At 49.0% G+C, this 13808-nt stretch overlaps 1 protein-coding gene across 1 annotated transcript in view; it reads right to left on the reverse strand.

Moving 5' to 3' along the window:
- Positions 1–3826: 3826 nt before the first annotated feature.
- The window catches only part of LOC134984552 (oocyte zinc finger protein XlCOF6-like), a 62507-nt gene continuing 52525 nt past the window's right edge, over positions 3827–13808 (reverse strand). The window contains exon 7 of the mRNA XM_063950109.1: positions 3827–5358. Coding sequence (XP_063806179.1) covers positions 3950–5358 — 1409 coding nt within the window. The 3' untranslated portion in view covers positions 3827–3949. The remainder of the gene's footprint in view (positions 5359–13808) is intronic.

Below are 13808 nucleotides of genomic sequence, written 5' to 3' on the forward strand. Positions count from 1 at the left end.
CCGTCTGGTTTCGGTACTACAAACAGACTGGAGTAGTAACCCTGTCCTTATTGCAGTAGTGGTACTGGGACAATGACCTGGGACTGTACCAACTTCTCTATGGCCAGTAGTAGCGTACCATGCCTACTTACCAAAACTGGTAAGCCTGATTTGAAAAATCATTGGGGAGGAGTACCGTCGAACTCCAGCTTGTAGCCCTGAGAGATAAAGTCCCTTGCCCAAGCATCTTGGCAAGAACCATCCCAGATGTGACTGAAGTGATGTAGCCGAGCTCCCACCACGAGATCTCCCTGGGGTGGGCGGGTACAGTCATGCTGAAGATTTTGCGGAAGCAGAACTGGCGTTCTGGTCCTGAGACCCAGCAACTGCTGGTTTTCTAGGTATTCCTCTGTAGCCTCTCGCTGCGTTGGAGGCTCCTCTGGCTCTGGATCGAAATCTGCGGGACCGAAAGGACTGAGCAGACGGTCCTGGATAGGTACGTCTAGCAGGAGGGGCACCTGAAGGAAGAAATGTGGCTTTAGAAATCCAGGTGTCTAGGTCACCTCCAGAGAGCCATTCACCTGTGAAGGGAACAGATTCCACATTACATTTTGAGTCCGTATTGTCACGATCCGGGTTATTGGACATCATTATTTACCTTCCAAGTGTCTCCTGAGACTGGCCCAGCGTTCCAAAATGAGATTCCATCTGTGCTGTCTGCGTGCAGCGCGCTGTATACATTCACCTCAAGTCTCTTCCCTGTGATCCCGCAGGGCTGTCATGGCAACCTTACAGTTTAGTTACACTGTTTTAAAGAATGGCGTCTCCTGCCCTCCGCCGCCATTACTGCTGTTTACCACATGGAATATACAGACTTTCCCTCCAAATGCAAACATGGGCGCAGCCATGTTTTTCCTCATCACATGTCCTTTCACAACCTATCCGCTGCACTCTGGACTCTGCCTAATTATCCAGCCAATGCCTGCTTCCCAGCTGGTATAAATTTCCTGATCCTGGGCTGGATAATCGTCAGTGCTTTGGTTGTCTAACCTATACACATGTCTCTCCTGCTTGTGGATTCTACTGCTTGTTTCTCCAGGTATACCAGCTCCTGTGATTCAGCTCCACTAAGAGACCCGCACCTGTTTCCATCCTGCGGTGCAGCCTGACTTCTGCAGTGTTCCAGCATTGCTCCTGATTACTCTCTAAGATCAGACACCGGCTTCCTGCTTCCAGCATTGGTCCTGCTTTGCTTCTAGCCTCCAGCGGTGTCCTAGTATCATTTTCAACTTCTCCTTTCTACAGCAACGCTATCCATACTCCACAGCGTACTTATCATGGCCTACCAGCTTTCCACAGTGCTCCTGAGTCATTGGTATTCTGCTAGCGGTGCTCCACAGTGTCTTCAGTTTATTTCAACGTCATCAGTGATATTCCTATATCGCCTGCATCAGTGACCATTCTACCATTGAACCACAGCGTCCATCGATGCTCACAGTGGTGAGTTCTGCACACCTTTCATTCATACTGGTTCCATCCAGCACTCTCTGCAATTACCAAGTACCATCTACTTCTGTGCATCTGTGTTGCTCTAGCCTCTGTATACCATCTGCTGGGCAGTACCATTTAATACCTCTCCTCAGCGGTTAGCTGTGGCATACAGACTTACCATCTCCAGTTCTGGCAAGGACTCTAATATTCTGTTCTGCAAGCCACAGCACTAATTACCCCTGCGCTTCTAGGAACTGTACTGTAATTTACCACTGCACATCTTCTGTGATGTTTTGCATATCTTAAGCTGTGTGTTCAATAAAACTGACTTTACCTTTTTAAAAACTTCATTGTCGTGGTCACGCCTTCGGGCAAATGGTACTTATAGCTCCGGTATGTCTAGGAACCCAATACTACCTTCCTGGTTCACCTACACGTCAGCCTCTACATCTGAGGCTTCCCCAGGTTAGCCTCAGCCCTCAGTTGTAACATGTATCAGCAATCCAATGACGTAACCATATGGCTCTGTGCGCAGACACAGCCATAGCCATGGTTCCAGCATTAATAGTGCCAATCTCTTTTAGGTAGTCACAGTGGACTCTTGCCATGTCCTGAATGCGAGTCAGGAAAGCAACAGTAGCGACTAAGGTCCTATCACCCAACAGACCTTCCTTTATTTGACTAGCCCGGGAATGGATTGTATGTGTCATCCAGCAACCTGCAATGACCATCCTTTGTGCTACGCCTGCAGCAATGTAAATAGATTGTAGAGTGGTCTCTATTTTCCTATCTGCTGGGTCCTTTACCGTAAGGTAGCCCGGAGCAGGGAGCACCGCCTTTTTAGAAAGGTGAGACACTGAGACATCCACTGCTGGAGATTCTTCCCAAAACTTTCTGCCCTCAGGGGCAAAGGGGAAGGAATTCACAAACTTTTTTGTCACTTGATATTTTTTATCTGGATTCTTCCAGGCTAGGTTAAATAAATCATCCAATTCTGTGGAATCAGGGAATGTGACTTTTGGCTCCTCTTGAGGGAGGAAAAATGAATGCTGAGTATTTGCATCCCCCAGGGGGAGCTTTGACACCTCCCCAATATCCAATATGAGGGGTTCAATACCCTGAATCGGGGTGGGATGTATATCATCAGTATCATCTGATAGGAGTGCTGGTAGAGCAGGTTTCTGTGAAGCAGGCTAGAGGGACGCTTAGCAGTAACTGCTTGTTGCAGTTCTTGTGTCTTGTTTGCAGTTGCAGTGAGCTGAGATGACATATCAGACATCATAGTTTTTATAGACCCCAACCAGGGGGGCTCTGCATTCTCCCCCACATTAGTATCAGCATGAGATGACTGACTACACTGCTCACATGATAATGAGCTGGATTTACTAGGAGAGAACCTGACATTACACACACTACAAGACTTTTGTTTTACCATAGTGATTAGAAAAACAGGTATAATATACACACACAATACAGCCTGATATTATATATGACAAGCCTGCCCTATTGAATGTGAGAGGAGACAGATAAGAGAGACTCTAGCGCACCCAACGCTGGCCGGCCCCAGTGAGGTTGTCAGCATTTGATATATATGAGTAAACACAGTGAGATTACTGATAAAATCCCCCAGGGGATTATTGTGCACAATAATAGTGCCCCCCCTTCCCTATACCCGGTACCAGTGTATACAGGGACAGTTCTGGAGGAGCTGTGTAGGCTGCTGCAGCTGCTGCTCATGCAGAGGAAGGTGCCAAAATGCCGCTGAGCCTGCTCTCATGTAGCCCCGCCCCCCGACATGGCGCCGGTGCTACTGCTGTATATTTATACTGGACATGTCTCCTTTAACATGTACAACCTCACATAAATGCTTGGTTCACTCTAGTTAGCCAGTCTCATGCAGGAACTATAATGGGTCCCCCCCCTAGCGGGGCCTCTGGTTGGTACTCACCACTGATGATCACCTTCACGCAGTGTTAAGGGTTTGCGGCATGCTGCAGCTGCAACAGCCAAGGATCCATGCCTCGCTGAACAAACGGCCCCTCAGCGGGTAAGCGGCTCTGCACCTCAAGAGGCCGGTGACCATCTCCCCCATAACTCCCACGGTGCAGGTATGCTGTTGCCCAAACAGCATACCGAAATAAATAAAACTTAGATAGAGTGTGCATCCTCTCCTGAGGGAACTTTATCTAAACTGAGCTGTAGGACGGGGCCTAGAGGGGAGGAGCCAGCACACCCAGTGAAGAATTTTAAAGTGCACTTGCTCCTTTGGACCCATCTATACCCCATCGCACTAATTCTGTCCCCAATATCCCTTACGGATGCTAGAGAAATAACACAAATCATTCCAGCTCAGCCCTTTAACAAAAACATGTGAGAAATTAGATTTATTTGTAAGATAAATAACTTTCCATCTGCATATATACAAATTTTAACTAGTGTTAATAAAGTATAGTTTTATCAAGATTCGATTACTGTCATGCTACACATTCTCATGTGTGTGAAGTTTCTGATGTCTAACAACAGATGATTTATCGCTAAAACAATTCCCACACTCAGAACATGGAAATGGCCTCTCACCTGTGTGACTTCTCTGATGTTTAACAAGACGTGACTTGTGTGTAAAACGTTTCCCACACTCAGAACATGGAAATGGCTTGTCACCTGTGTGACTTCTCTGATGTGTAACAAGATTTGATTTATTGGTAAAACATTTCCCACACTGTGAACATGGAAATGGCTTCTCACCTATATGTATTCTCTCATGTAGGCATAGAAGTGATTTCCGTGTAAAACATTTCCCACACTCAGAACATGGAAATGGATTGTCACCTGTGTGACTTCTCTGATGTTTAACAAGACATGACTTGTGTGTAAAACATTTCCCACACTCAGAACATTGAAATGGCTTGTCACCTGTGTGACTTCTCTGATGTGTAACAAGATTTGATTTTTTGGTAAAACATTTCCCACACTGTGAACATGGAAATGGCTTCTCACCTGTATGTATTCTCTCATGTAGACATAGAAGTGATTTCCATGTAAAACATTTCCCACACTCAGAACATGGAAATGGCTTGTCACCTGTGTGACTTCTCTGATGTGTAACAAGATTTGATTTATCAGCAAAACATTTCCCACACTCAGAACATGGAAATGGTTTCTCACCTGTGTGACTTCTCTGATGTTTAACAAGACGTGAGTTGTGTGTAAAACATTTCCCACACTCAGAACATGGAAATGGCTTCTCACCTGTGTGACTTCTCTGATGTGCAACAAGATATGACTTGTGTGTAAAACTTTTCCCACACTCAGAACATGGAAATGGCTTCTCACCTGTGTGACTTCTCTGATGTGCAACAAGATGTGACTTGTGTGTAAAACTTTTCCCACACTCAGAACATGGAAATGGCTTGTCACCTGTGTGACTTCTCTGATGTGTAACAAGATTTGATTTATCGGTAAAACTTTTCCCACACTCAGAACATGGAAATGGTTTCTCACCTGTGTGACTTCTCTGATGTGTAACAAGACGTGAGTTGTGTGTAAAACATTTCCCACACTCAGAACATGGAAATGGTTTCTCACCTCCCTTAGCTGGATGATTGGTTATAAGCTGTGCGGTCTGTGTAAAACATCTGTCATCTATAGAACAGGGAAATATTTTATCTACTGTCAGAGCTGTAGAAGATGACCCAATATCAGTGTTATCAGAACATTCCCTTTGATTAGAGGGACCACATGACACAAGCACATTTTGAGGTACAGGAGGTACGAGTAGAGCAGTAGGGGTTTCTCCAGGAGAATCTTGTGTGATGTCATCATCTTCTGTTTTACAACCTGAAGATGAAATTAGATTTTCTTCAGAGATATTCCTTCTGTTACATTCATCTGTTGGGAATAAGTGTACAGAAAATTGAATGTCTCTCCATAATAAGGTACAATTTATAATATTCCCCAGTGGAGTGCTACTGGGTTCAGATATGGCAAATGAGGGGTCCAATTTCTGATGTCAGACTCAGAGGAATGCTCCTCCAGCCATAATATGGTGGCTCCAGACCTGTAGGGTGATGCATTGTCTTCCTAAAAGAGCCTGCTCCCATCTAAGTGACTGCAGAATGTACCTACTATCAAGCCTCATTCAGAGGCTCTTACATTGCGATATTCTGCCATCTTCACCAGAAATTATACGCCAATAGATCACAAAGATATCTCCCTAGATATAGTACTTCCACTGCGGAAGATAGAAATGTAATGCAAGGTGTGGTGACATGTACTGGGAATGGAAGCTGGTACTCCCTTTTTCTGGCAAATGAACAGGCTGCAGTCAGGGTCACATTCCCTCTGGATTTCTATTACAGCACACAAACCCACAGGTGCGCCACATGTGTGTATTCTGGTTCTCCCTGCCTCTTGCGGATAAGAATGTGGCTTCATAGCCCCCACTGGCCTCCAGGCACCCTGGGCTCTAACAGCAGTCTCCACCTGGACTGTCTGTCCACCCTTTTTCTTCTCTGTGTGGGCAGATCCCTTCAGCCCCACACTGAATCAGAAGCTCATCAACACCATCTTTGCTGATACTGCCGCACAATTTACAGTGGCAGAGGAAAGAATTGCCTTATAACAGTGGTTCCCAAACTTTCTTGAATCATGGCACCCTAGTGCTGGACCACCAACCTGAAGCACCTCTGGAAGTGCCTCACGGCACCAAGTTTGGGAACTACTAACTTAAAATATAATATATAAATCTAAAAATAACTAAACTGGTATCCGGTCTTTAGGTCGTCAGTCACTAGTTTGACCACTGAAGGTCAACAGTAAGTAGGTCGACACTGACCGAAAGTTGACATGTCTAGGTCAATATATATGGAAGGTCGACACAGGGCCGGCGCTACCATTAGGCAGCTTTAGGCAGCTGCCTATGGGCGCTGGCCACTGGAGGGCGGCATGCTCCAATTAAACATATTAAAAAAAAAATATATATATATATATATTTTGATAAGTAAGCCCAGACCAGGGGCGGCCGCGGCGAGGATCTAGCCTGCCACAGCCGTCAGTCACCTCACCGGCGCCAGTGTATTGATTTCCCTGCTCCCCGTCTCTAACAGAAATAGACGGAGCTGCGCGTATGAGAGAGCAGGGGGGAGATGGGCGCCGCACACACTGACAGCCTAACATGCATCCTATGCGCCGTCAGCACGAACATACCGTGCGCTTGTGCGGCGCCCGTCTCCCCCCTGCTCTCTCATACGCGCAGCTCCGTCTATTTCTGTTAGAGACGGGGAGCAGGGAAATCAATACACTGGCGCCGGTGAGGTGACTGACGGCTGTGGCAGGCTAGATCCTCGCCGCGGCCGCCCCTGGTCTGGGCTTACGTATCAAAATAATTTTTTTTAATGTAAAATATATTTAATTAGAGCATCGATCAGAAAGGCAAGGGAAGTCTCCCTATCCCCTCCCTCCCCATCCCCTCCCTCCCTGCCGCCCCGCGCCTCCCTATCCTCTCCCCCTCACTGCCGCCTGAGTCTCCCTATCCCCTCCCTCCCCGCCGCCCCGCGCCTCCCTATCCCCTCCCTGCCGCCCCGTGCCTCCCTATCCTCTCCCTCTCACCCCGCGTCTCACTATCCCCTCACTGCCGCCCCGCGTCTCGCTATCCCCTCCCGCCCCGCGCCTCCCTATCCCCTCCCTCCCTGCCGCCCCGCGCCCCCCTATCCCCTCCCTCCCTGCCACCCCGCATCTCCCTATCCCCTCCCTGCCGCCCGCGTCTCACTATCCCCTCCCTGCCGCCCCGCGTCTCGCTATCCCCGCCCTCCCTGCCGCCCCGCACCTCCCTATCCCCTCCCTCCCTGCCGCCCCGCGTCTCCCTATCCTCTCCCTTCCACCCCGCGTCTCCCTATCCCCTCCCTCCCTGCCGCCCCGCGTCTTCCTATCCCCTCCCTCGCACCCCGTGTCTCACTATCCCCTTTCTGCCGCCCGCACCTCGCTATCCCCGCCCTCCCTACCACCCCGCGCCTCCCTATCCCCTGCCGCCCACGTCTCCCTATCCTCTCCCTCTCAATCCGCATCTCACTATCCCCTCACTGCTGCCCCACGTCTCGCTATCCCCTCCCTCCCCGCCGCCCCACGCCTCACTATCCCCTCCCTCCCCGCCGCCCCGCGCCTCTCTATCCCCTCCCTGCCGCCCCGCGCCATCCCCTCCCTCCCTCCCTGCCGCCCCGCGCCTCCCTATCCCCTCCCTCCCTGCCGCCCCGCGCCTCCCTATCCCCTCCCTGCCGCTCCGTGCCTCCCTATCCCCTCCCTGCCGCCCCGCGTCTCACTATCCCCTCCCTGCCGCCCCGCGTCTCGCTATCCCCGCCCTCCCTGCCGCCCCGCACCTCCCTATCCCCTCCCTCCCTGCCTCCCCGCGTCTCCCTATCCTCTCCCTTCCACCCCGCGTCTCCCTATCCCCTCCCTGCCGCCCGCGTCTTCCTATCCCCTCCCTCGCACCCCGCGTCTCACTATCCCCTTTCTGCCGCCCCGCACCTCGCTATCCCCGCCCTCCCTACCGCCCCGCGCCTCCCTATCCCCTGCCGCCCCGCGTCTCCCTATCCTCTCCCTCTCACCCCGTGTCTCACTATCCCCTCACTGCCGCCCCGCGTCTCGCTATCCCCTCCCTCCCCGCCACCCCGCGCCTCCCTATCCCCTCCCTCCCTGCCGCCCCGCGCCATCCCCTCCCTCCGTCCCTGCCGCCCCGCGTCTCCCTATCCCCTCCCTCGCACCCCGCATCTCACTATCCCCTCCCGCCCCGCGCCTCCCTATCCCCTCCCTCCCTGCCGCCCCACGCCTCCCTATCCCCTCTCTCGCACCCCGCGTCTCCCTATCCTCTCCCTTCCACCTCGCGTCTCCCTATCCCCTCCCTCCCACCCCACGTCTCCCTATCCCCTCCCTCCCTGCGCCTCCCGATCTTGGAGTTGCCTACAGCAGCGGCAGCTCTGGAGACAACAGGCAGCGCTGTTACCTCTATTTCCGTGCCCTCAGCATCTCCGGCAGCATCTGCTTCCTCCGGGACTGAGGAACCAGGACCACTAAGGCGAGGGGTGGGGGGAGTTGTGCTTGGTGGCAAGTGTCTGGGCAGCTCACCCCCAGATCACTTGGACTGCAGCTCCCCCCTTGTGATCTGTGGGTGAGCTGCAGTCCAAGTGATCTGGGGGTAAGCTGCAGTCCAAGTGATCTGGGGGTGAGCTGCAGTCCAAGTGATCTGGGGGTGAGCTGCAGTCCAAGTGATCTGGGCAAGATCACTTGGACTCCAGCTCACCCCCAGATCACTTGGACGCAGGGACAGGGAAAAATAAATAAAATAAATGTAAAAAAATTATATATTTATATCACAGCCGCCCGCTGACCAGCGCTCACTGCCGCACGCTGCACCGCCATTGAAAGCTGACCACCGCAGACCACAACTGGCGGTGGTCAGAGGGACATCAACGCCGCAGCGAAGAAGGACAGCTTAGTACCACCGCATCCCCCGCAGACCATGGACTCGTACGCCACCAACAACCACAGTCCCTTCCGCACCTCCGCTGCACATATCAGGTAATGTTACCCTATGTCCCTGCTGTCACGCTCTCAGACCCTGCTGTCACTCTCTCAGTCCCTGCTGTCACTCTCTCAGTCCATGCTGTCACTCTCTCTCCCTGTCCCTGAATTGTGGGTCATACCGTTTGCTATAATGTGAATTTCGGCTCATACCGTGTGCTGTAATGTGAATTTCGGCTCATACCGTGTGCTGTAATTTGAATTTCGGCTCATACCGTGTGCTGTAATGTGAATTTCGGCTCATACCGTGTGCTGTAATGTGAATTTCGGCTCATACCGTGTGCTGTAATGTGAATTTCGGCTAATACCGTGTGCTGTAATGTGAATTTCGGCTCATACTGTGTGGTAAAATATGAATTTCGGATCATACGGTGTGCTGTAATGTGAATTTTGGCTCATACCGTGTGCTGTAATGTGAATTTCGGCTCATACTGTGTGGTAAAATATGAATTTCGGATCATACCATGTGCTGTAGTGTGAATTTTGGCTCAGTTCGTGTGCTGTAATGTGAATTTCTAGATAGTATAAGAATTTCTAGATAGTATAAGGGGTCCTAATACACTGATGGACATGCCCCCATTTAAGTGGCCACACCCCCTCTTTCGGAGGCGCGCGCATAATTGCAACCTTCACTTTTCCATACCCCCACTTCAAAATGTCCACTTCGACCACTGTATATGTATGTGTGTGTGTATATATATATATATATATATATATAAGTAGCAAACTGTGTAGCAAACAGCGGCACTCAGAGACTGACACAGCGAGAATAAAGTGCTGGTGCTTTTTAATTCATGGCTGGTAACTCCAACGTTTCGGGGCACGCAAGCCCCTTTTTCAAGGTGAGCCAAATACAAAGTGTGAAAAACAGTGCAAAACATTTACCTTTATGGTGAGGAGGACCCACGTGTGGGAAGGTGTGCAGCGTCCTGGGGAGCCTGGAGCTTCCGCCCTGGAAGTGGTGACGTGTCAATGCCCCGGTCACGTGACCTCCAGCGTGTTCCGGGCCGTCACGTTGCCTTGACAACCTGACGCTCCGTGGTTGCCATGGATGCCTGCGGCAAGTGCGGGTACCGGGATTGCGGAGGAGGCGCGACTACAGGCTGGGGGTGATTAATGGTGCAAAAAACAATTATATAAACAGGAAGATACTGTTGCACTATGCTGTCATAACGTGCAGCATACCGAAAACAAACATGCTGACTTGAATGCAGGTGTCCCCTGGTACTGTCAATCTCGTACTAGGTCCAAGCGTTATTAATGATAAATACCGGAATTGTACAGTACTAGTGAGCGAGATAAATATAAAATATAAAATGACATGCATAAGTCACAAAATACAGAGGCTAGTGAGCCTGTTATGTGACACCAAATGTCAACGGTGCAACCGTCCCCATAATCAGATAATGGAGACGAGTGCTGATAAAGGTTGCTCAGAAGACACTCCATTGGATTCTGTCATTGAGACCTTTCGGCCTCACAGTGTCCAATCTGTACATCCACGTTGCCTCTCTTCTAAGTAGGGTGGCTGCTCTGTCTCCGCCTCTTAAGTTGCTGGGAATGTGATCAATAATTTGGAACTGCAAATCTTTCAATGTATGTTGCTTGTCCACGTAGTGTCTGGCCACAGGTTGTTCCGATTTCTTGGATAGAAGTGCTGCTTTTAATGCCGACCTGTGCAGGGCAAAGCGCTCCCTGGCATTGCGTATGGTCTTGCCTACGTATTGTTGTTTGCATGGACAAGTGATTAGGTAAACTACATGAGTTGTGGTACAGGTGAGTACGTGCTTGATATTATAGGAAGACCCTGTGGAGGTGGATTTGAACCTTGTACCCGTAATCATGGTTTTGCAAGTTTCACAGCCTAAACACTTGTAGCAGCCTGCTGCTTTAGTTAGAAAATTGGTACTGGGCGCTGAATCGAATCCTGTGATGTCTGGATGTACCACAAAGTCCTTGATGCTTTTGCCTTTTTTGTAGCACATCATGGGTCTTTTCCTTCTTAGCCCAGTTAGGTTTTTATCGGTGGCCACTATGGGCCACAATGCATTGAGAGCCCGTGGGATCACAGCACTGGATGTATTGTATTGTGCCACAAATGGTACAGTGTCCTTACTCTTCTTAGTGGTAGGGGTTAGGAGTAAATCTCTGTTTGTCATCAGGATTTTTTGTTCATTGGTGAGTAGTAGTTTGCTGTTGTAGCCTCTCTGTTTGAACCTTGAAGTGACATTATTCAGAGCGGATTCCAATTGTGTCGGGTCGCTGGTACTTCTGGCTGCCCTCATGTATTGGGATTTGGGGAGCCCCTTTTTGAGGGCAGTGGGGTGATGGCTGTTGTATCGTAATAAGGTGTTTTTGTCGGTTGGCTTATAGTACACCTCAGTGTGCAGCCTGCCGTCTTTGATGATAACGTTGACGTCCAGATAATTTAATTTGATAGGGTCGCACTGCGAGGTGACTCTGATGGCGGACGGTCTGGTGTTGATGGCTTCGATGAATTTTTCAAACCTTTCTTTGCCACCGGTCCAGAGCAAAAACACATCATCTATATATCTACAATAATGTAGTATATATTGTGTGTAAACGTCATCATTGAAAAACATAGCCTGTTCTTCCTCTACCATGAAGACGTTAGCAAACGAGGGAGATACATTGCTTCCCATGGAGCAGCCACTTACTTGTCGATAATATTTTCCGTCGAATAAAAAGTAATTGTGGGTTAATATCAGTTCAAGTAATCGCAGGAACAAATTATGATCAAAGTTGCTCATATTGGTTTTGGTTAAGAACGATCTCATTGCCGTTAGCCCTTGATCGTGCGGAATACAGGTGTATAAGCTACAGATATCAACTGTGCAGATGATGGTCTCCCCGGGTATCACGTCGACTGTCTTAAGTAGATTTAAAAAGCTGGTAGTATCCTTGAGGTAGTTTGGTTGCGCCAAAATGAGCGGCTGCAGTATACTATCCAGAAAAATGGAGATCGGCTGATAAAGTGCTTTGTGCACAGAAATTATCGGCCTGCCGGGAGGATGATCTAGGCTTTTGTGTATTTTGGGGACCAAAAACAACAAGGGGACCACGGGGAAGTCTTGTTTGAGTGCTTTGCATAGTTTGCTGGTTATTAACCCGGTATTGTATGCTGAATCAAGGATGTTGTCCACTTCAATTTTGAATTTTTTGGTTGGATCCGCAGTCAGTGCTTCATAGACTGATGTATCGCCCAGCTGGCGGTATGCTTCCTGTTTGTAGTCACTTAAATTCATAATTACTATACCGCCCCCCTTATCGGCAGTAATTATGAATTTAAGTGACTACAAACAGGAAGCATACCGCCAGCTGGGCGATACATCAGTCTATGAAGCACTGACTGCGGATCCAACCAAAAAATTCAAAATTGAAGTGGACAACATCCTTGATTCAGCATACAATACCGGGTTAATAACCAGCAAACTATGCAAAGCACTCAAACAAGACTTCCCCGTGGTCCCCTTGTTGTTTTTGGTCCCCAAAATACACAAAAGCCTAGATCATCCTCCCGGCAGGCCGATAATTTCTGCGCACAAAGCACTTTATCAGCCGATCTCCATTTTTCTGGATAGTATACTGCAGCCGCTCATTTTGGCGCAACCAAACTACCTCAAGGATACTACCAGCTTTTTAAATCTACTTAAGACAGTCGACGTGATACCCGGGGAGACCATCATCTGCACAGTTGATATCTGTAGCTTATACACCTGTATTCCGCACGATCAAGGGCTAACGGCAATGAGATCGTTCTTAACCAAAACCAATATGAGCAACTTTGATCATAATTTGTTCCTGCGATTACTTGAACTGATATTAACCCACAATTACTTTTTATTCGACGGAAAATATTATCGACAAGTAAGTGGCTGCTCCATGGGAAGCAATGTATCTCCCTCGTTTGCTAACGTCTTCATGTTAGAGGAAGAACAGGCTATGTTTTTCAATGATGACGTTTACACACAATATATACTACATTATTGTAGATATATAGATGATGTGTTTTTGCTCTGGACCGGTGGCAAAGAAAGGTTTGAAAAATTCATCGAAGCCATCAACACCAGACCGTCCGCCATCAGAGTCACCTCGCAGTGCGACCCTATCAAATTAAATTATCTGGACGTCAACGTTATCATCAAAGACGGCAGGCTGCACACTGAGGTGTACTATAAGCCAACCGACAAAAACACCTTATTACGATACAACAGCCATCACCCCACTGCCCTCAAAAAGGGGCTCCCCAAATCCCAATACATGAGGGCAGCCAGAATTACCAGCGACCCGACACAATTGGAATCCGCTCTGAATAATGTCACTTCAAGGTTCAAACAGAGAGGCTACAACAGCAAACTACTACTCACCAATGAACAAAAAATCCTGATGACAAACAGAGATTTACTCCTAACCCCTACCACTAAGAAGAGTAAGGACACTGTACCATTTGTGGCACAATACAATACATCCAGTGCTGTGATCCCACGGGCTCTCAATGCATTGTGGCCCATAGTGGCCACCGATAAAAACCTAACTGGGCTAAGAAGGAAAAGACCCATGATGTGCTACAAAAAAGGCAAAAGCATCAAGGACTTTGTGGTACATCCAGACATCACAGGATTCGATTCAGCGCCCAGTACCAATTTTCTAACTAAAGCAGCAGGCTGCTACAAGTGTTTAGGCTGTGAAACTTGCAAAACCATGATTACGGGTACAAGGTTCAAATCCACCTCCACAGGGTCTTC

This window comes from Pseudophryne corroboree, assembly GCF_028390025.1.
Source record: "Pseudophryne corroboree isolate aPseCor3 chromosome 3 unlocalized genomic scaffold, aPseCor3.hap2 SUPER_3_unloc_62, whole genome shotgun sequence".
Taxonomy (NCBI): Eukaryota; Metazoa; Chordata; class Amphibia; order Anura; family Myobatrachidae; genus Pseudophryne; species Pseudophryne corroboree.